Genomic DNA, 23,108 nt, shown 5'->3' with positions numbered 1-23,108 from the left:
TTAATTTAAAAGCGCCTTTCTCGACACTCAAGGACACTGTACAAAATGTAGGGTTATATTAAAAAAAAACACATCAACAGAGAGAGTAGGCTAATTTGAACAGGTGGGTTTTAAGACTGGATTTGAAAAGAGGAAAAGAGTCAATGTTACGGATGTCAGGTGGGAGGGAGTTCCAGAGTTTGGGAGCAGAGCTGCTGAAAGCTCTGCTCCCCATGGTACTCAGACAAGCAGAAGGTACAGAGAGATGGATGGAAGAGGAGGATCTGAGTGAGCGGGTAGAAGTTGCAATTTTATGTATGCAAGATTATGTATGGCCTTAAATGTGTGGAGGAGAATTTTGTATTCGATCCTATATTTAACAGGGAGCCAGTGGAGCTGTTGAAGGACAGGTGTAATGTGATGGAATGAAGGAGTTTTAGTGATAATACGGACAGCTGCATTCTGAACCAGCTGAAGCTTATGGAGGGAGATCACCTTCCTATTGGAAAAACTTGCCCTTCATCCAATATGCCGGCTTTCAGGACAGTGGCCATGTTCCAGGCATGGCTTAAAAGATAGGCCCCTTTGTGAATTTCCCCGCTGTGGGACTAATAAAGGATTATCTTATCTTATCTTATCTTATCTTATCTTATCTTATCTTATCTTGCTTACAAGTAACAAGCAGAGAAACCCGAGATTCACCTGTTATACATACTGTAATTGACTGACACTTGAAGTGGTTCATCTATAGCAAAACAAAATATTAGTGCTACTATAAGACTGACCTAACTTTGAACAAATGGGGGACAGAGTAACACAGCCAAGACAGAGCTGCCAATCAAACTTTCAAAATGAACTGACAGAACTTGAAAACAAATGCAGCTTGGTAAGACTACTCAGCGTATGACGAGTCTAGCAGTTACTCATGCTTCTTCAAGGTTACCGAGTGAGTGAAAACAGAACGAATGGAACAAAGATATGATGAACTGAGACACGAAACAAAAATACTAGAAATTGAAATCTGCAAATTTAAAGGGCTTCTTTTTATTTCTTCGGCATTACATGTTGTCTGTCTTTCTCTCTCTCTCTGTCTCTCATTTGATTCTGTGCTTATATGGGCAGAGCTAAAGCAGGGAAATGAGTTTTCATGCTCAGTTTCTATTGAATATGCAATGTCTTTATCTGCGAGACTGCTCAAACTCACAAGGCAAATGAACATATGTAGATTGTGACCGTACATGCATAGCATTAAGTAAAAGACCATTATAAGTATTTAATTCCATATACAACATTACTGTTTCAATAGTAACTATTGCAAGACACTATTGACCTTAAAGACTACTATATCTAAAAATACTCTAATTTCACAATTCGGATACATAGAGCCACTAAAAGAAACATGATCATTAAGAGAAAGAAATGACATTTTTAAAAGAAAAACATAATTCCAAAAGTTATTGTTAACCAAAACTAAGATTTCTGAACAATGCTTAAGTGACAAGAAGTTACACAGGATAGGGTAAAATAAATGCTGAGTATCTAGAATATATATGGTGGCAGAAATTCTATTATGCTTTAAGTGGATACACAGCAACACAAGTTACAAACTTCACTTACAGTGCTGCTTCTAAGGGCAAGGAAATCACATGAGGCCTTGCAGTCTTGATACAAACATTGGCAGTAGAATAGGTTGTACTGACAAATTCAGTGACTTTAAACATGGCCCTATAATAAGGTATCATCTTTGCCACAAGTCAGTTTATCCGCACTGTCTACTCTTTATCTCTAACTGATGAACATTTTACTTATGAGGGAATATACAGAACATGTTTCAGAACATGTTTCTGGTCTGTTGTCCCCACTAGGTGCGTGTGGAATTTACAGAGACGAAACATATTTGCAGTGCCGCCAGCAAGAAGGGCAGGTATCGTACCACAGTTAATGTCGACGCACAGTCCTCCAGATCCATCTTATACATTATTATTCCCATGGAGCTGGGCAACCACTGGATTGAGGTGAAGGCTGCAGTCCTTGGTTTAGGAGGCAGTGACGGAGTAAGGAAGGCCTTGAAGGTGGTGGTGAGTGTCAGCACTTATCTTAGAGAGGTTCAGAGAATGTCGATCAGCATGAGCCATGGACAGCTGGCTGAACTGATGTTATTGGCTGGGTGTAGCTGAGTCTGTAGTACGTGATTAGTCTCACATCATTAATATACACCAATGTTAAAATGACAGATAACCTAAGCTGAAGTTAATGTCAAGTTTGATGCTCAGTTTTTTGTGTTTTTTAAGGAAAACGTACATAGAAAGCTAGTCAACAGACATAATGTACAACCCAATTCCCTCTGCCTACCCAGACCCCAAACTTGTTGCTCACTTTTCCTATTGAGATGACATAAAAACAATAATGAAACAAACAAAAAACAACAAAAAAATCCATTAAATCTTTCTCAGTCTGAAGGTGTGTTAACTACAATTGAAGAGAAGAATGTGGAGCTCAACCCCTCTAAATTTGCTGGTGGGTATTTTGGTCATTTTCACTACACTGGCCTCTACATATCATTTTACATTCATGCTACATCAGCATTATCCACTCAACATGATTTTCATTATTCAGGTCCATGAATAAATATGTCCTACTTTATTTTTGTCTCTCTGTCTGTGGAAAGGTGGCGTGCAAGTCGTGCGTGTGAGGAGTGACATACCAGGAGGGCAGGTTCCAAACACTCCTGCAAATACATACATCACTGTGTCTGGTAAGAGTAATTGAGATGTTTTATTATTTTGCCCATGCATGATTCTTTCTAGCTAGAAATTGTAAAGAGATTCAAATTCAATCTCAGTAAAGTTTCATTCATCGACAGCTACCTATTACTCAGTTCTGTGTTGAGACTTCCAAAGTGTCACAATTGGCCCCTCCCAGTCCTCCATGTGCTTTTGTTTTGGTCTTGTCCATGTGCTTTCTTTGTTTTGATTCTTCCCTGTCCTGCCCCCTTGTTTCTTGACTCCGCCCTTGATTGTTCTCACCTGTGTTATCAACCTGTTTATTGTTAACCCCCATTGTTTCCTTGTATTTAAGCCCTGTGTTTTCCCCTGTTAGTGGTCTTTGTATTGTTTGGTCTCTTCTGGCCTGTTATTTGTCCTAGTCTCTGTTTTTGTGTTTAGTCTGTATTCCTTTTTGTAATGTCTGTCCCTTGGTACCCCTGTGTTGGCTCTTTGACCCTGGACTGTCTTCACCCTGATTATGGATTTGCCCCTAATAAATCTCACTCAGCATGTGTCCGCCTCATCATCGCTCCCCAACGTTACACAAAGAGTATGGACAGATACAAAGTATTTCTGTAACAAAATGCAATACACATTTTCAAAAATGTTTTTTAAAACTGAAAAAGAAAGAATATACTAATCTAAAAATCTACTTTTCTTTCCTCCATTTATAAACTGTGTTGTCTTTTTGGCTCAACATTGCACTTTGGCACCCCCAAGAGGAGTTTGGCACCCCCTTGCTCAGAGCCTCAATCTATCAGAAGGAAGGCCTTTCAGAATCTGGAGAAACACTAAGCACTGAAGAAGAAATGGTCTCACTTTATTTGGATAGACCACCGTAGATTAGTTACAGATGTTCAAATTGTTAAGACTATCTATTGAAACTCAGTTGATTATGAACAGTGGTGGGGTTAGGATTAAGATTTGCATCAGGGTTAGGATTTGGACCAGGGTGAGGGTTGAGTTAAGATTTTGGGTTGAGCTTAAGGTTAGAGTAAGCATTAGAGCCGGGTTTAAAGTTAAAGAAGATTATTGTCAATTTAGTCGACATTTAGTTGAATGTAACTTCAAAGTAAATTAAGTATCTACAAAAGGTGTAAAGTGGACCTATCCAAATGAAGTGTTACTGAAGAAACTAGTGAGAACTTAGAAGGTTGAAAACAAGGTTGTCCTATTTGTGATAAGACACTAGAAGACCATGAAACATTAGCTGGAGGACTGGCTCCAACAGACTCCAGATATAAAAACAGTGAAATTGGTCCAGAAGAGCAAAACAGTAAAAGAACTATAGCCTAATAAAGGAACTACAAAAGATTTCACTAAAACAACATCTATACATTCATCCAAGTACTCATATAGTATGTCTGTCCATTTATGTCAAATGTCTATTTATTGTTTGCTTTCCTTCAGGTCAGGAGGTGAGTCAGACAATTGAACAGGCCATCAGTGGAGACTTCATGGGCCGTCTGATTGTGCAGCCTCATGGCTGTGGAGAACAGAACATGATCCACATGACATTGCCCCTCATTGCCACACACTACCTGGACACCACAAAGCAGTGGGAGGGAGTGGGCATCCATCGCCGTGCTGAAGCGATCAAACACATCCAGACAGGTGAGAAAAGTTATACCCAGCATTTCATTGACATGGGTATAATATTCTGTTTTAGGGCTTTATAAGGATAAAAGACATGCTGACAACAAAATGTATTTTACATGTACACCAATCAGGCATAACGTTCTGACCAACTCATTGTCGCAGCTCCACTTACTGTATAGCTGCACTTTGTAGTTCTACAGATACAGACTGTAGTCCATCTGTTTCTCTGATACTCTGTTACCCTGTTCTTCAGTGGTCAGGACCCCCATGGACCCTCAAAGAGTAGGTACTATTTGGGATCATTCTCAGCACTGCAGTAACACTGACGTGGTGGTGATGTGTTAGTGTGTGTTGTGCTGGTTCAGACTCAGCAGTGCTGCTGGAGTTTTTAAACACTGTGTCCACTCACTGTCCACTCTATTAGACACTCCTACCTTGTCGGTCCACCTTGTAGATGTAAAGTCAGAGACGACAGCTCATCTGCTGCTGCACAGTTTGTGTTGGTCATCCTCTAGTCCTTCATCAGTGGTAACAGGACGCTGCCCACAGGACACTGTTGGCTGGATATTTTTGGTTGGTGGACTGTTCTCAGTCCAGCAGTGACACTGAGGTGTTTAAAAACTCTGTGTCTGATCCACTCAGACCAGCACAACACACACTAACACACCACCACCACCACATCAGTGTTACAGCAGTGCTGAGAATGATCCACCACCCAAATAGTACCTGCTCTGTGAGGGGTCCATGGGGGTCCTGACCATTGAAGAACAGGGTAAAAAACAGGGTTATGCCTATAATATGTCACTAAATGTAGGATTAACTTCAGGAACAGCAGATATTTTCATGCTTAAGGTTTACCTTTTGCTCAAATGGTTTCTGGGATGCTGTTGCATTGCCTGAGTAACATTTTTTTAACCTTCGGAAAATGGGAACTGATGTTTGTAATATGTAAAATTACTCTATGCAAAATCTAAGGTTAGATAAAGAAATGTTCACACATATCTTGTACCGATGTGTACTCACATACAAAGACTATCTTAAAGGTAACAGACTGTACGTATCCTCAGATCAGTTTGTAAACTAAACTTTTAAAATAAAATAATCAAAGATAAAAGATTATAAAAGATCGTTTATGGTAATCCTACAAAACATGAGACTTGAGAATTTGACGATAAGTAAGAGTAGTCATCATTGTTTTATTCCACTCAGACTGATGCCTCTCTTTCTCTGCTTTTAGGTTATAAAATACAGCTGACTTTCCGTAAAGAGGATGGATCCTATGGCACTTGGATACACACACCGAGCAGCACATGGTAAAAAGATCACTCCTCCTCTGCCCACTCCCCTATAGACGAATATTATCCAATATTTCTCCATGCTTATCATTTATTCATATATAAATCATGATCCATATTTCCTGTATGTTTGTCTCTGTGTCGAAGGCTGACAGCGTACGTGGCCAAAGTCTTTGCCATGGCCAGTGGCCTCATTCCCATTCAGGAGAATGTTCTCTGCAGTGCTATTAAGTGGCTGGTTCTGAAGACACAGATGCCAGATGGCATGTTTAAAGAAAGCGCACCTGTGTATCATGGGGAGATGGTCGTAAGTTGAAATCACCTTTTTTCTTTCGGCTGAATATGTCTTCTTGACTGGTGTCTCTTTTAAACCTTGAAGCTATTTATTCAGTGAAATCATGTGTGTTAGTGAAGGCATTTTTTAATGTGTAATTCCAGGGAGATGTGCAAGGAAAGGATGCAGACGCATCTCTGACAGCATTCGTTCTGATTGCCATGCAAGAAGGAAATGAACTTTGTGCCAAGTCAGTCCCTGTAAGTCAGATTTGATGTGTGATAATCAATCTGCTATGAGCAAAAATAAAAGAAGGTAATGGATTCTACATCGCTGTCATGTCCCCTTTTGTTTTATTCACTTAGAGTCTTGCACAGAGTATGTGGAAGGCCATTCAGTATCTGGAACGTAGAATTCCCTCTTTGACCAATCCTTATGCTGTTGCTATGACCTCCTATGCCATGGCCAATGCTGGCAAATTCGACAAAGCTCTCCTGATGAGGTATTCCTCTGGAGGTCAGTGAAGCTCAAATGAATGCAATGTTTTAGGCAACACTTACATAGACTGCAAATTAAGTGCTGAGAAGAAACAACGTGAAGGAATTAATCATTTGCAAGAAGTTCACAGACAAACTTGGTTGTGCTCTACAGCTTCTTTTTTTCTCATGAACAGGTGGTGCTTATTGGGAAGTCACTAGAGGACACCACTTCTCCCTGGAAGCCACAGCCTATGCCCTGCTGGCTCTGGTAAAGGTGAAGGAATTTGACACAGCAGGGAAAGCCGTGAACTGGCTCAACAGGCAGACCAGTCCTTATGGAAGTAGCGGCACCACACAGGTAAGCCTTATTCATGCCTCTGATACCCTGATACCACAAGTAGGGGCTAATCTTAAATTAAAAGTGATGCTATTCACAAGGAACATTTAGAAAAAAATTCCAAGTCCAAAAAGCAGGGATGTACCAGTTTGGGAATTCTGGGATGCTCTTGCTGATTGACACACACTGAATATAGAAACCGGGATAAGCATTGTAGACTTTTATACATCTACATTTATTTACAGAGTGTTACAAAAAGGGCTGCAAAAACCAAATATTTTGATATTCAATTATTGTTAATTAATTGACTGAATACATTAATTGGCTTAACTGTGGCCTCGAGGAATGCTGCAGCAATGTGAACACAGAAGTAGCTGTAGCAATAAAGTATATGCCATCGTTCTGACAACCTGAGGTACTGCTCACCAAGAGCTAAAATATCACCATGGGGGGAAAAAATAAACAGATACTTCAAGCCTGCTCATTATTTTGTGCTACACAAGTTCACTAGATAAGCCATGTGTGAACAGGCTTCCAGGAAAAGCTGGTAGCATTTGTTTACATAAAAACTATGTTTCAGATTAAGTTTTTATTTTCATAGTTAACGAGCTAATTTAGCTATTGTATGTACTTTTGTGCAACTACTGTATGTACAGGAAAGCTGAATGTCCAGTAGTTTTTGAAATAACCAATAATCCCACAATGACCATCATTAAATATGAAGGAAAAAGAGGGAGGCTTGCAAGCCAAAGAACACCATTCCAACCATGAGACATGGGGTGGCAGCATCATAGCTTTGCTGCAGGAGGGACTGGTGCACTTCACAAAATCGATGGTACTTTGAGTAAGAAAAAAATTGTGGAAATACTGAAGCCATGAAATTAAAGCATGGGTGTAAATGGGTCTTGAAAATGAACAATGACCCCAACATTACTTCAAAAGGGATGACAAAACAGCTTAAGGACAACATAGCGAAGGCAACAGAGTGGCCATCACAAAGCCCTGCCCTCATCCCTTAGAAAATGTATTGGCAGAACTGAAGAAGCGTGTGCAAGGAAGGAGGCCTACCAACCTGATTCAGTTACACCAGTTCTGTAAGGAGGAATGGACCAAAATTCCAGCAACTTATTGTGAAATGCCTGTGAAAGACTACCCGAAATGTACCAGTATAACACATCAGCGTCAGTGTAGTGCTGAGAATGATCCACCACTCAAATGATACCTGCTCTGTGGTGGTCCTGTGGGAATCCTAAATGGAGCTAACAAAGTATGCAGTGCAGGCCCTGTGTGAATTTTTAAAGCAAATTTCATTAGCAAATTAAAAAATTTAGCCTTCATACCACATCTAAGCCCAATCTAACTCGATTGGTGCAATCAATAAGCATTGAACTGTATTAAATGGACTTTAGTGAACAGGTCTGGTGGCATGTGATGGCTAGATTGAGAAGCACCACTCCTACATGATTTGAAACAAATAATTTCTTCATGTCAAAAAAGCAAAGAAATAAGTCTGGCCCTCAGAAAGTAGTGGGTGCCTATCCAAAAGGTGATGGATATAATGCCATTTCCAAGCATTTCACATTGTACAGAACAGCAGTATGTTGCATTATCGCAAAGCAGAAGGAGAAAAATTCATTTAGGAACAAACCTGCTATGGTTGCAATTACAAGATATCAAAGATATCAGAAATGTCATTAACAACCCCTGGATCTCTGCAAGGATGATTGTTGCTGAACTTCTGGACTTTAAGTTACAAGGAAGACCATTGTGAGGGCTCTTCATCATGGTGTGCATCAAGGTCATCATTCAAAGAAAGCTCCATTGGTCACACAGTGGCACATCAAAGCAAGACTTTGCCTGTAACCATATGAAACATGGGGATGAGCTTTGATCATTACTATCTCTCATTTGGAGAAAACTAGAAGTGATGACCTTCTAAATATTATACAAGCTGAGAGAGAAGTGAATTCAACTGAATGGAAAAGAATTTATACTAAATTCCTGTGATTGTGGTTGCTGAAACGTGTTTGGTTTTATTTAACTTGCTTGAAACTTCAAAGTGAAAGACAGTGAACTCTAGTTTGACTCTAGTTTATTTGTCATCCAGGCAACTATCATGGTCTTCCAATCTGTGGCTGAGTACTACAAGCAAGTGAGGAGCGCTAAGAATGTGGAATTGAATGTGGAGGTGGCTGTGAGTGGCCAAAGGAAACCCAAGATATGGGTTTTCAGAAAGGACATGGCAATGCTCACACGTTCAGACAAGGTTAAAAATGCTCTTCATGTACTTTCTCTATGATCATTATTGTTTAGTTCCTTGCATGTTGGTAAAAGTAAGTTAACTCGATTCAAATCTATACAGAGTTTCCATAGTTATACATCAGATTACATTGACAAAATTACTGTCAAAACTAAGTAAACGAAAAGACTGTGCTGATGGATTTTATTCATATGGAGATAATGTACACATTAAAATCAACACATAACTTTTCTCAGTGGTATTAAGTTGCCTTGTGTTTGAGATTTGAATGGATGGTGTGTGACTAATGTACACAATTGATGGTGTGAATATAAATTCAAGCCCTTTTAGAAGGATAAGAATACTGAATATGCCATTTTTATCCAAAGAACTTGTGCATGAATATGATTTTTATCTTTTAATTATGAAATTGTTTAGATTGAATGAAAGGCTTCTGTGTCTGTGCCTCTATAGGTTCAGCTCAAGCAGGAATTTACTGTTACTGCTAAAGGAAATGGTGTGGGATCTCTCAAAGTGAGTATTCACACATGCTACAACTGTCTTGTGTCTTTGAAGGTTTTGCATTTATAGTTGAATTTGTTGATTTGTTAATAAATATCCTTCTTATAGGTAGTAACAATTTACTATGCCAGACCCACTGAGAAGGAAAGTGACTGCAAAGATTTTGATCTTACTGTTAAGATGGAAAAACAACGTCATAGTAAGATTCATTTTGACCCATTGTGTCTCTATGAGGAAGGTTAGTTCTTGTGGCACAGAACCAAACAACTTAATTCAATCATTTTCTCTCCTTTCAGTATCATATCCAGGTGCTAAAGAAAGTTATCTGCTCACCATTGAAACCTTGTGAGTATATCACAACATGGATTGACGTGTACACAGTTCATTGTATCTACTATTATCTTTGGATTCAGCAAATATGGAATATGAGATTATGTATTCATTGATTGTATTTTTGAACTGTTAAAATGTATGAATTAAATGTTTTTATTCATCTGCACAGGTATAAGAGTCGAACCAGAGATGCCACTATGTCTATTTTGGATATCGGCCTTTTGACAGGATTTGTGGTGGATGAAACTGACCTCACCGATGTAAGGAAATTAGCTGATTATACATCATTAAAATTTTAAAACCTAGTAAGAACATAAAATTAAGCGTATCATTCCCAAAACGAATAATAATGCAACAGAATTAAACAAAATGTAGTGGAATGGAATGTTTGAAACTGCTACTAAGGAAAAGGTTGAACATTTTCAGCAGAGAGTTCAGTTTTGCTGAGCAGGGCTAGTTTGTTGTGTAGATTGTAACAAGTTAACTTCTGGAGTGCAAAACCTTGTAAACTGTGCAAAAACACATTTCCAGCAACTGTGCTCAAGCGTTATTCTGTAGTCTATCCTATACTTATTAGAATTTGGCGTAATTCTTTCACATATTTAAAACAAGTATTTAACTTTTTTCTTGTGTTCACAACAGCTAACCACCGGGAGAGACAAATATATTCAGAAGTTTGAGATGGATAAACAGCTTTCAGAACGAGGCTCCCTCATCCTCTACCTAGATAAGGTACCTGTGAAGACAACCCTTTATCAGCCTCATTGTACCCCCAGTTTGTGATTGTGCCCTAATTAGGTTAATGTTGGTCTTGTGGGCACACCACATTCATGTAAAAAGTCCCACGAATAACTTGTGAATGTCTACATGTTCTTCACCAAAACCTCTCCGATTTCAATGGAGATTGGGTGCAGGCACATGTACAAATGAACTCTCAGTCTATACAAGGTCCCCTTTTTTGCAGTATCAACCATATATTCAGCAACATCTGCATCATATTCCCTAATGTGGTTATTCCCTTGAAGGTTTTATTACTGTAAGAAAAAGGCATTCATGCCATGCTCTGCTGAACAGAGATCATCTAGAGGTATGTAGCATATAATAAGCACTGGGGAGATAAGGCATTTTATTAATTATGCATATAATATATATATATATATATATATATATATAAACTATATTGCCAAAGGTATTCACCCACCCATCCAAATCATTGAATTCAGGCATGACTATCATGGCCACTGTAACGGGAGCGAGGAGGCAGACACATATGCGGAGGTAAGCGACTTTTATTAAGGGCAAATCCAGGTTCATGGTCAAGGCAGTCCAGGGTCATAGAGCCAACACGGATAGATCGAGGGTCAGACATGACAAAACCAGAATACAAACATGGCAAACAGAGACCAAGACATGAAGCAAGGCAAGGACATCGAACAAAGACCGGCAAACACAAGGGGCAAACACAGGGCTTAAGTACACATGGAAAACGAGGGACAGGTGCAAACAATCAGGGACAGAGTTACAAAACAAGGGGCAGGACTTAAACCAAAACAAAACACACATGGAAGACCAAACCAGAGGAGCACATGGAGTAGTGGGGGGAGCCAACCATGACAGCCACAGGTATATTAAACTAAGCCCCTAGGCCTGCAAACTGCTTCTACAGACATTAGTGAAAGAATGGGTCGCTCTCAGGAGCTCAGTGAATTCCAGCGTGGTACCGTGATCGGACGCCACCTGTGCAACAAGTCCAGTCTTGAAATTTCCTCACTACTAAATATTCCACAGTCAACTGTCAGTGGGATTATAATAAAGTGGAAGCGATTGGGAATGACAGCAACTCAGCCATGAAGTGGTCGGCCACGTAAAATGACAGAGTGGGGTCCATGGATGCTGAGGGGCATAGTGCACAGAGGTCACCAACTTTTTGCAGAATCAATCACTACAGACCTCCAAACTTCATGTGGTCTTCAGCTCAGATCAAGAACAGGATAGAGAGCTTCATGGAATGGGTTTCCATGGCCGAGCAGCTGCATCCAAGCCTTACATCACCAAGCGCAATGCAAAGCGTTGAATGCAGTGGTGTAAAGCGCCGCCACTGGACTCTAGAGCACTGGAGACGAGTTCTCTGGAGGGACAAATCTGGCAGTCTGATGGACGAGTCTGGGTTTGGTGGTTGCCAGGAGTACTTGTCTGGCTGCATTGTGCCAAGTGTAAAATTTGGTGGAGGGGGGATCATGGTGTGGGGTTGTTTTTTAGGAGCTGGTCTCGGCCCGTTAGTTCCAGTGAAAGGAACTCTTAACGTTTCAGCACCAAGAGATTTTGGACATTTTCATGCTCCCAACTCTGTGGGAATAGTTTGGGACGGCCCCTTCCTGTTCCAACATGACTGAGCACCAGTGCCCAAAGCAGGTCCATAAAGACATGGATGAGCCAGTTTGGTGTGGAAGAACTTGACTGGCCTGCACAGAGTCCTGACCTCAACCCCACAGAACACCTTTGGGATGAATTAGAGTGAAGATTGTGAGCCAGACCTTCTCATCCAACATCAGTGTCTGACCTCACAAATGTGCTTCCGTACGAATGGTTAAAAGTTTCCCTAAACACACTCCTAAACCTTGTGTAAAGTCTTCCTAGAAGAGTTGAAGCTGTTATAGCTGCAAAGGGTGGGCCAACATCATAATAAACCCTATGGATTAAGAATAGAATGTCAGTCAAGTTCATATGCATGTGAAGGCAGACGAGTGAATAATTTTGGCAATATAGTGTATTTTTGAATGCCAAAATCTGCAAACAACCAGCACTAATAAACAATTCACTCCAGTGTTTTTTTATTAGTAAACTATCCAACATCATTTTTCTTCTTTCAAATTTTGTTCAAAATATTGCGAAAATATTAAACCAGAATTGAGAATCATATTGTGGGCCAAATGTTTCATTACACCCCTAAAGAAAACACTTAAAGCTTTCCGTCAATACTAGTGAACCCACTGTGGAATGACCTGTTTTCCACACGCATGCTTTCACCAGCAAACACAACATCTGCATGGCTATGTTTGCACATGCCCTTCTTTATTTGTGCTATTGTTTATACTTCTGCTTGAGTAGCACAGCAAACTAAGAGTCTTGCATAAAGGGATGTCAATCAGGCATGCTCATTAGAATATTAGGCCGCACCCGAACAGTTCTCAGATAAGTCTGCTCAGCAAATTCAGCTGTTTTTTGAGCAGTGCTTTACCATATTTTTACCTTGCATTCTTTTAAAGCCAACTTTGCTGCATGTATAATGCAACATTTTTTAGTTTTGTGTCATGTAAACATTTTACATATTATACACTATTGATACATGGTACTTTAAACTACATTGAAAATACATTAGGATGTAAAATTGCTGCTTCTCACCAGGTGTCTCATGAGATGGTAGATAGGATTGCTTTCAGAGTGCACAAGATCACTGAAGTGGCTATGCTTCAACCTGCTGGCATCACTGTGTATGAGTACTACTCTCCAGGTAAGTTTATAGTAGGCACACAAACTTATTTATGGGGGATGGTTACAGGTTATGGGGGTCAGCTAGCAATAACAATGTCCCAGACAGGGTATCTGGTTTAATTTGCTTGTGGGCCCTATGGGTCTTGTTATAATCCATAAAATCATCATGATCATCTTAAAACCACTTAATCTAGACAGGGTCACAGTAGCAGTGTGAAGAGCAGAGAATCCCAGATGACCCTGTCCCGCGCAATTCCCTCCGGTTTATTCCGGGGGACCCTGAGCTGCCAACTTGGCAGGCCAACTTGGAGATACAATCCCTCCAGCAGGTCCTAGGACAACCACAGCGTCATGCCTGGTAAAACTCCACTGGGAGGTGGTCAGAGGACATCCTGGTCAGATGCCCGAACCACCTCAACTGGCTCATTTCAATGTGGAGGAGTAGCAGTTGTATTTTGAGATCCCGGATGCCAGATGAGATCCCAGATGACCAAGCTCCTCACCCTATCCAGTAGAGTGTAGCTCACCACCCTGCAAAGAAAACTCATTTCCATCATTTATATCAGTCTCATTCTTTCAGTCATTACCCAAAGCTCATGATCATATGTGAGCATTGGGATGTAGACCAACTGGTAAACAGAGAGCTTTGCCATATGGTTCAGCTCCCTCTTCACCACTACTGTGCAGTACAGTGACCTCATTACTGCTGCCACCTGTCCCAGCCTGTGGCCAATCGCATGATCCCACCTCCCATCGCTCATGAACAAGACCCCAAGATACTTAAACTCATCCATCTTTTCAGCTTTTAGCGCACACTCACCGGTCCACTTTCTTAAAAATAAAGACCCCCATCCCAGTCTGGTAGTCCAACGGTACTGTTCCTGGGTCCATGTCGCATTGCAGAGGCATGTCAGCTGTGAAAGCCCCACAATATCCAGAGGCTTAAGCATTTCTGGGCTAATCTCATCCCACCCCAGTGCCTTGCCACTGAGGAGCTTGCTAGCTACCTCAGTGACCTCTACCAGGGAAATGGAGCCAAAAGCCTATGGACCAGATGGAGGCATGACTCCTGGGTTTAGCAAAATCCACAAAATTCCACTGACCAACCATATCCTCATTTGAAGCCAACCCTGCCTCAGCGAAGCCACTTGTCCAGAACATCCTTGAAACTTGAAGCCAACCATAAGTTTTTCCATGGCCTCACTAAACTCCTCCCATGCTCTGTATTTTGTTTCAGCCACTGCCTCTATTGCTGTCTTTTTTACCTTTACCTAGTTGGGAGTTGTCTGGGACTTTCTCACCACCAGTGTCCACCAGGGCGTTCTTGGGTTGCTGTCCTGACAGGCACTGCCAAGCTTTTGGCCACAGCTATGCCTGGTGGCTTCCACAATGAAGGTTTTAAACAGGGTCCCTTTGGAATCTATGTCCCCCACCTACTCCTAAACATGAGAAGTTCCCCTGGGGATGGGAGTTCAAATCATTCCAAACAGGGGCCTCTGACAGTCATTCCCAGCACATCCTCTCTATTCACTTGGGTCTACCAGGCCTGACCACCAGTCTTCCCTGCCATCTGATCCAGCTCACCACCAGATTGTAATTGGCTGACAGATCAGTACCTCTCGTCACCTGAGTGTCCAGAACTTATGGTTGCAAGTCAGATGAAATGAAAACAAAATCGATCACTGACTTCTGACTCGAGGAGCTTTGGTACCATTTACACATATTACTGTCCTTGTGTTCAACCTTGGTGTTTGTTATGGACAATCCATGACTCGCACAGAAATCCAATAACAATTCACCATTTGAGTTTCGATTGGGCAGGCTGTTCTTCCCAATTACCCTCTTCCAGGTTTCCCAGTCATTGCCAACATGAGCACTGAAGTCTCCCAGCAAGACTATAGAGTCTGTAGTAGGGGCTCTTTCCAGAACACCACCCACTCTCTCCAAGAAATCAGAATACGCTGAACTGTTGTTTGGTGTATAAGCACACACAACAGTCAGTTTTCCTCCCTGAAATTTTAATTCATATTGAAGTGACCCCTCTCATCCACACGGACAAACACCAACTGCATGGCAACCAAGCAGGGACTTGTAAGTATCCCCACACCTGCCCAGTGCCTCATAACCTGGGCAACTCCTGAGTAGGAGAGGGATTAACCCCTAGTAAAGATCTAGTTGGAACCATATCTATCTACCTTGTGAACCATATCTAGTTGGTAGCTCTCAACCTCCTGCACAAGCTCTGGGTCCTTCCCCCGCCCGGAGGTTACATTCCATGTGCTAAGAGTCAGTTTCCACTGCAGTGGTCCATGTCACCAGAGACCTTCCCACCATCTCCTACTGTCTGTATGGATCGCCATAAAATCAGTGTAACTCAATATGACACAAATGAGTTTTCTTTCGACTGATGTGCACAAAATTTACACCAAATTTAGTAAGTATGGAAAGAGGCACTCACTTGGCTAACAATCAGCAGAAGCCAATGCTAACATAACCACATACTAAACAACATCCAGTGTCCAAAAACTCAGAACTTTTATTTTTACACAGCTTTTCAATGACTTTCTGCGCTGCTGTTCATAATTTCTCCATTATGGCATTAACATAAGCTTAGAACCAGACCACTAAAAGCCATAGTCACATAAGAAGGTGGTCCAGTGCCCTTCTTTTTAGCGCAAAGCTCAAAAAAAGACACAGTAGTTAAACAGCACAGAGCAGTCTGAATACAGCTGCTGTACTAAAGCGGTCTTTAACAATAAGGATTTTAAGTTGCAGGAAAACTACAGCAAGCAGAAAGGCTGCATGTTTCTGCATGTTTCTCTTATAGGTTCTTTCTCTGTCATGCAAGTGTCCAGTTTTCTGTCTGGTTTGAAAGTGCATTGTGGGTGGATTTTATATAGTCACTGGGTGCCTATGTGCCTTAAATGTACTGCAGCCATGGAAAAACATATATTTGTATAATAACAGATGTTTAGATGTTTACACCATCTGAAATCAACCACTCTGCTAAAAAAAATGTCCACGTCTGTGATCTGCTCATATTTCAAGATGACAGCACTGCAAATCTATCACATAATGTACTTTAATACAAAAGTGTATAACAAAAATGAAATAAATAATTCATAATTTACAAATATTCACCCATGATTCCTGCACTTACTTCAGTGTCCTCAAATTAAATGTCTGTCATCAGATTACAACCCAAGTTGGCGCCTGAGGCCCTGACACATACATAAACACACTTCTATAACAATGCCTGTGTCATCACAGATAAACGCTGTACAAAGTTCTACCACCCTACCAAGAAAGACGGAGCTTTGAGCAGATTGTGCAATGATCAACAGAATCTGTGCCGTTGTGCTGAAGGTATGGGCATTTACAGCAATGCTGCCAACACTAATCTGGCTAATTCAAATTGCAGTAACATATTTTGTATTCCTTCTATTTAGCAATTCAGCCATGTGAACTAACATATTTATTTATTATTCCGTATAAATGACAGTCACTTTTAAGTGGTCCAAACTGATTCCCATTTTAAATAAAGTCTAAACACTCAATATCTCCACAGAAAACTGCAGCATCCAAAAGAAACAGAAAATTGGTGAAAAAGATCGTAAGAAAAAGGCTTGTGAACCTGGCTTGGATTACGGTAAAGACTTAGAACTGACTGTGGCACACATACAGTTACACCCCACACACCTTCTCAGTTTATGTATCATGTTGTAATAATGAATGACACGATTGTATATGTGCAATAACTGAACAAATGAAATGTGCTTTTGTGTGCATTTCACAGTTTACAGAGTCAAAGTTGTGAAGACTGACCTGACCCCATACACAGACTACTACACCATGAAGATTGAACAGGTTCTGAAAGAAGGTATGACTCCTTGATTGCCTGTTTATTAGCAGTTTGTGTGACCATCAATCACATCAAAGTGGCTTGTGTACACCCAAAGCTGTGTTGTAAGTCGATGAAACACTGTGTACCACTGTGCGCCTTACACTGGCAAAACAAGGATATGCTGGGAGCTTTGATACGCTGAAAACATTGTATATTGTTTGCCACAAGGAAAGAAAACACAGCTTATGCACTATTTGTTGTGCTTTGTCAAAGAGTAATCGGCCACAGCCATGCCGTACAGAAAGCAAGGCTGATGGCTCACTCTAGCATCAGCTCACGTCTGCACTCTCGCTTCCGAGTTCCCTCTGACAGCTCTTTCTGTTCTAATGCATGAACACAGCAAAGGAAGGCTAGCCTCATCTTCTCTATAAGAGTCTTCAGAATAAGACCAGAGAACAACTGCTGGAGAACTCTTCTTCTTCTTCTGTCGGCTGCTCCCTTTAGGGGTTGCCACAGGGATCATCTGCCTCCATCTTGCCCTATCCATTGCCTCCTCTACTTTTACACCAACCATCTCCATGTCCACCTTCACTACATCCATAAACCTTCTCTGAGATCTACCTCTTCTCCTTCTACCCAGCTCCATCTCCAACATTCTTTGCCCAATATATCCACTATTCCTCCTCAACACATATATCCACTATTCCTCCTCAACACATGTCCAAAGCATCTCAACCTGGCCTCTCTGGCTTTATCTCCAAACTGCTCCACCTTCACTGTCCCTCTGATCTGCTCATTTCTAATCTTGTCCATCCTTGTCACTCCCAACGAAAATCTCAGCATCTTCATCTCCGCCACCTCCAGCTCAGCCTCCTGTCTTTTAGACAGAGCCACAGTCTCCAAACCATACATCATAGCAGGACGCACTACTGTCTTGTAAACCTTCCCTTTCACTCTTGCTGCTATCCTTCTGTCACACATCAGCCCTGACACCTGTCTCCACCCACTCCATCCTGCCTGCACCCTCTTCTTCACCTCTTTTCTACACTGTCCATTGCTCTGGATGGTTGACCCAAGTCATCCACCTTTACGACCTCTACTCCTTGCATCTTCACCTTTCCACCTGCCTCCCTCTCATTCACACACATGTATTCCATCTTGTCTCTACTGACCTTCATTCCTCTCCTCTCCAGTGCAAACCTCCACCTCTCCAGATTCTCTTCCACCTGCTCTCTACTCTCACCACAGATTACAATGTCATCTGCAAACATCATGGTCCATGGAGCCTCCTGCCTAACCTCATCTGTCAACCTGTCCATCACCATTGCAAGCAAGAAGGGGCTCAAAGCTGATCCCTGATGTAACCCTACCTACATCGAGATGCCAACAGAACACGTTTTGAGCATTGCTTAAACCAGATATGTGCTTGATGAAATGAAAATATGAAATATTTCAGTCTCACCTTATACTGTGTATCTAATAACTACACATTAGTTACACATTAATACAAACTGCCACGGCACTGTAACTACTTATGATTTAGACATGGTTACAGATGGATTAAAGAAGTATAGCCCAAGTGTATCAACTTCAGTTTTGCTTGATGTAATTACACAAGTTTATCTTCTACACAGGAACTGTCTAGTGTAGAATTACAGTTAATAAGTGGGCAGGTCCTGTGTAGCTGTTATGTAGGTCCTGTGTAGTAATGGAGGGGTAATATAGACGTTGCTTTGGAGGAAATGCAACATATTTAATTAATGTAACATGTTAATAAAGGGGGACGTCTGCTGTTCTGACACATTACAGACTGGTTTAAAGCTGAAACTGGTTACAGTGTCACAGCACTAGCAATGTAAATGCTGGCTAAATGTTAGGAAAGCTGGCGGATACAGTGTAAGTAATGTTAGATTATCCCTTTTACTGCTGGGAAAAAAAAAATATTACCTTTGTGTAATTACCTGAGAGAGAATAGGCTGATACAACTATCAAGATACACATATGTAGTTACATAAAGTGCACTTCTGTAATCCATCTGTAACAGTGACTAAGTCATTAGTAGTTAGATTGTTTTTGCATATGTTGCTTACCTGTAACTACACAGTTATAAAGTGGACCAATATTTCACCTCATTAAATATAATGACATTTAGATGAACATATGCCCCACACATTGGAAGACATGGGCAGTGTACAGAAATTATAAGGTTTTAGAAATATTTGTTATACATGTCCCATGACAAAATGAAGTATGTCTCGGACCTTTGCACAGTACTGTACCTGCACTTTTAGTCATTTAACAGAAATATAGCAGAAACAGTGTGGTCACAAGTTAGCACTGAATTTCCCGACTGAAGTGGCAGTTAAATGCAGGAGCAGTTCCTTAGAAATTATGGGATAAGTTATACTTTCTTAATCCCACAAATGGGGAAATTCCACCTCCGGTGGGCAGCCCTATCCATGGTGCCCGGGGAGCAATTGGGGGTTAGGTGTCTTGCTCAAGGACAAATTGTACACTGTACATTGTCTAATGTACAATCTGTGGGTGTACTGTGGAAGGATACTTTTTCCAGACAGGATGTCTTCAGTGTATCTCAAATTCCTTGTGCATGCAAGTGTGGAATCAAGTCCAAAGCTTTGGAGTTGACTCTTGATTTATACAAATGGCCAGAGAAGTGAATATCTTCCTGGCCCTAGTGAGGAGTATGTCAGCGAAACAATTCCTACAATTGTACCGTACTCTTTATATAAACTATGGTGTCTATTAATGCTTTTGTATGTAGGCACTGATACAGGCGTGGAAGGACAAGAGAGAAGCTTTATGGGTCACGCTAACTGCAGAGAATCTTTTGGAATAGAGAAAGACAAGACATACCTCATCATGGGCCGAAGCGTTGACCTACCAAAGATAGATGGAAGGTATCATTGGTGCATTTATGTATGAATATCTTCCCATGCAAGAGAATTGCTTTTGGTTTGCATACGTCTCTAATATGACCGTAAGACGTCTACAGTTAGTGGCATGTTCTTTCTTAACACTTTTCTACTGTACATTCTTAAAATACTATCTATATTATGCAGATTATACATTAATTATACTTGCAAAGTGGTTAGAAACATGGTGGTTCGATGTTTTATAACATCACATGTTATAGTATTTAACCAGTGTTATTTAAAGTTTTACATTCAGCTGTCTAATGAATACTTCCATTAGATATAAGTTGTGTACCAAAAGAATCTACTCTTCTTCATTTATGTTTATTTCAACATAAATACTTTAGAAAAACATGGTAAAAACATAGCATGACACAAAACAGGAGTGTACGCACTAGGGCTGTCATAATAATTCGATTTTAGATAATTCTCATGGAAATAATTGGGATTAACAGTGTATTTGCCTTTTCATTGGATGCAACTATTAAAACAAGCCTAAAGTGGCCAAATTGACTGATTAGCCACCTTACTCGCTAGCTATATACACCTATATCAAAGACTGGCTGTACTGTCCAATCAGTACTCACACTCACATAAATATATACTTTTACACAGGATTATGTGTAGAGTCGAGCAAAGCTATATGTTTCTTATAAGAGTGGAAATATCAGCAAAAAAGCACATCTAAACAAAAAAAAACATCACATATATATATATATATATATATATATATATATATATATATATATATATGTAACTTCCTAATTCGTGGCCCCCTTGTAACCTTCGGGACACAAACCCCTTGTAACCCCCTGGTTGCAGGTCCTTCAGTAAATCAACCAAACAAGTTGGTTCTGAGCTTTTATTGGAGTTCATCTGCTGGAGCCTGTTTGAGTGTAGTCAGAGGGAATTCAGCAGCTAGTCAGTATCGGACTTCTCCAATCTTACAGCACGTCCCTTCAGTGGCAGGACCGAACCCAACTTACAGCAATTGCAATATACATCTTTACAACATTGACTCAGCTTTTCAGTATCAAACAGCTCAGCTCATTTGATTGTACAACAAAAACAGTAAAAACAAAAGAACACAATACAACTTGAAATATTACATGAAACTAAAGAAAATACAATGTGCATACCTGTGAGTGTAGTCAGAGGGAATTCAGCAGCTATAAGGCACGAAAGGAATCGCATCAGTTTATAGCATTCAGACCACATGGCGTACAGAGCTAGCGTAACTAGCTGTGACTGAAAAGCGGTTACAAGTCGTGCTTAGCGACTTTCTCCTACAATGCAACAAAGCAACACGGACAGAAACTGAAATGTACACACTGTGTTACTTCAACGCACCAATTCTTTTCCTGAAAGCACAACAGTAAAACTCATAGTACTTAAACAGAGAGGAGGAGACGTCTGAACCTACCACATCCCTTCAGTGGCAGAACCGAACTGAGCCGGACACGGTAGGGGCTGCTTTATAGGATACGCAATACTCCCTCCAACCAGCGTGTGTCGCTGTTTACTCATAGAACCATATATTCTGTTGTATTTCCTTTTTAGAACAAATTTTGGCGAATTCTACTAAAATAAGTCTACTTAAAATAAAGTTATTTATTATTCTGTTATATATATATATATAGCAAAGAAATAAACATACATTACTTAGCACTGCCCTCTAAACATGTTACAGGACCAGGTTAGAAGTTAGAACTTTACTTGATTCAGAAAACGCATGATGTCTAAATTAATTTTGCTGCTGCTCAAAATTGGCTTGTTTATCAGATCATTAATTCTGTCTGTCACTTCTGATCAAGGTTGCAACCTGCAAAATGGCTTCAGACTATGAAAAATTTTGAAAGGGGCAAATTGGGGTTAAAATACGGGCTAATATATATATATAGTATGTCCTATATATATATATATATATATATATGTGTGTGTACATATATATATATATATATATATATATATATATATATATGGTGATGGCACAGCTTAAAGGATCTTCTGAGGGTTGCTGTGTATAGAACTGTGCTAATGTGTGAGTTTTGAACATGTAAGTTATTGTGTTTTGTTACTGTGATGTATGTGTGGGGGTCCTCATTGTTGTCATATTTGTTATCAGGCTGCAGTACATCCTGGGTGAGCAGACGTGGATTGAATACTGGCCCACAAGAGAAGAAGGTCAAACTCAAACCTACAGGGAGAAATATGTGGGTGTCACTGGACTCGCTCAGTATCTCACCACCTTCGGCTGTACTACATAAATGTGGCCATTGACATTGAATGAGTCATTATTTCTGCTGAATATTCCACAAGCTTTTCTTTGCTTTTGCTTTTACTATGCCTCCAAATTTGCTCAAGAGAAAGAATATGATATCAAATAATATCTTTCTGGTATGTCATACCTGAAGAAAGCCCTTAAATAAACTTTCTGAAAGCAATGTATTCACTGATTTTCCTGCATTCTGTTAAATCTTTAACATATGTCAAATTAGCTGCACAGCAGAAAGCAACCCATTGGAGACCAAATGATTTCTGTGAACTGAGAAATTACATGTAGGCTGTTTTTAGTTAACTTTTAACTCACATAATCATCAGAATCATTGAATTTTATGGTACTGTAGAAGTAGTATTCTTACTTCACTTAGTTTTGTTTGAAAACATAAGGGTTACAAACTTAAAATGTATAATGGAATCTAGGTCGATACAGCCAAGCAAGCTTACTCATTGGTTAGGACTTCAGGATCTGTGCAGAAGGCCTTATACAGTAGATTAGATATAATTATGAAATGACAAAGGAATCAACCAACCAAAATGTCCTTATAGGCCTTCCATCTGCAATAAATGCTAAGCTGAGCAGAGCTAATATGCTCTTTCTTTAAAAATAAGCAATAAAAATAAGGGTTTTTTTCCCTCTCCAAATGGTTAACTTTACAGGAGAAAGAAAAAACCTACTGTAGTTTTGATGTAAGTCAAAGGAACCAAATGTCTTTCCAATTCATTTTGGGTCATTT

General features: G+C 40.3%; 1 protein-coding gene across 1 annotated transcript in view; it reads left to right on the top strand.

Moving 5' to 3' along the window:
• Positions 1 to 22,539, top strand: part of LOC108411291 (complement C3-like) — a 57,788-nt gene extending 35,249 nt beyond the window's left edge. Inside the window, exons 21-41 of the mRNA XM_037543229.1 lie at positions 1,845 to 2,057; positions 2,433 to 2,496; positions 2,648 to 2,734; positions 4,155 to 4,358; positions 5,581 to 5,656; positions 5,786 to 5,945; positions 6,077 to 6,172; positions 6,278 to 6,428; positions 6,586 to 6,749; positions 8,836 to 8,994; positions 9,442 to 9,501; positions 9,598 to 9,688; positions 9,786 to 9,834; positions 9,992 to 10,082; positions 10,465 to 10,554; positions 13,228 to 13,333; positions 16,585 to 16,680; positions 16,883 to 16,963; positions 17,111 to 17,194; positions 19,941 to 20,076; positions 22,217 to 22,539. Of these exons, the coding sequence (XP_037399126.1) occupies positions 1,845 to 2,057; positions 2,433 to 2,496; positions 2,648 to 2,734; positions 4,155 to 4,358; positions 5,581 to 5,656; positions 5,786 to 5,945; positions 6,077 to 6,172; positions 6,278 to 6,428; positions 6,586 to 6,749; positions 8,836 to 8,994; positions 9,442 to 9,501; positions 9,598 to 9,688; positions 9,786 to 9,834; positions 9,992 to 10,082; positions 10,465 to 10,554; positions 13,228 to 13,333; positions 16,585 to 16,680; positions 16,883 to 16,963; positions 17,111 to 17,194; positions 19,941 to 20,076; positions 22,217 to 22,358 (2,400 nt within the window). The 3' untranslated portion in view covers positions 22,359 to 22,539. The remainder of the gene's footprint in view (positions 1 to 1,844; positions 2,058 to 2,432; positions 2,497 to 2,647; positions 2,735 to 4,154; positions 4,359 to 5,580; positions 5,657 to 5,785; positions 5,946 to 6,076; positions 6,173 to 6,277; positions 6,429 to 6,585; positions 6,750 to 8,835; positions 8,995 to 9,441; positions 9,502 to 9,597; positions 9,689 to 9,785; positions 9,835 to 9,991; positions 10,083 to 10,464; positions 10,555 to 13,227; positions 13,334 to 16,584; positions 16,681 to 16,882; positions 16,964 to 17,110; positions 17,195 to 19,940; positions 20,077 to 22,216) is intronic.
• The last annotated feature ends 569 nt before the right edge of the window (positions 22,540 to 23,108 follow it).

This window comes from Pygocentrus nattereri, chromosome 12, assembly GCF_015220715.1.
Source record: "Pygocentrus nattereri isolate fPygNat1 chromosome 12, fPygNat1.pri, whole genome shotgun sequence".
In the NCBI taxonomy this organism is placed as follows: Eukaryota; Metazoa; Chordata; class Actinopteri; order Characiformes; family Serrasalmidae; genus Pygocentrus; species Pygocentrus nattereri.
The sequence above is the reverse complement of the archived record's forward strand: the minus strand, read 5'-3'. Positions and strand labels throughout refer to the sequence as shown.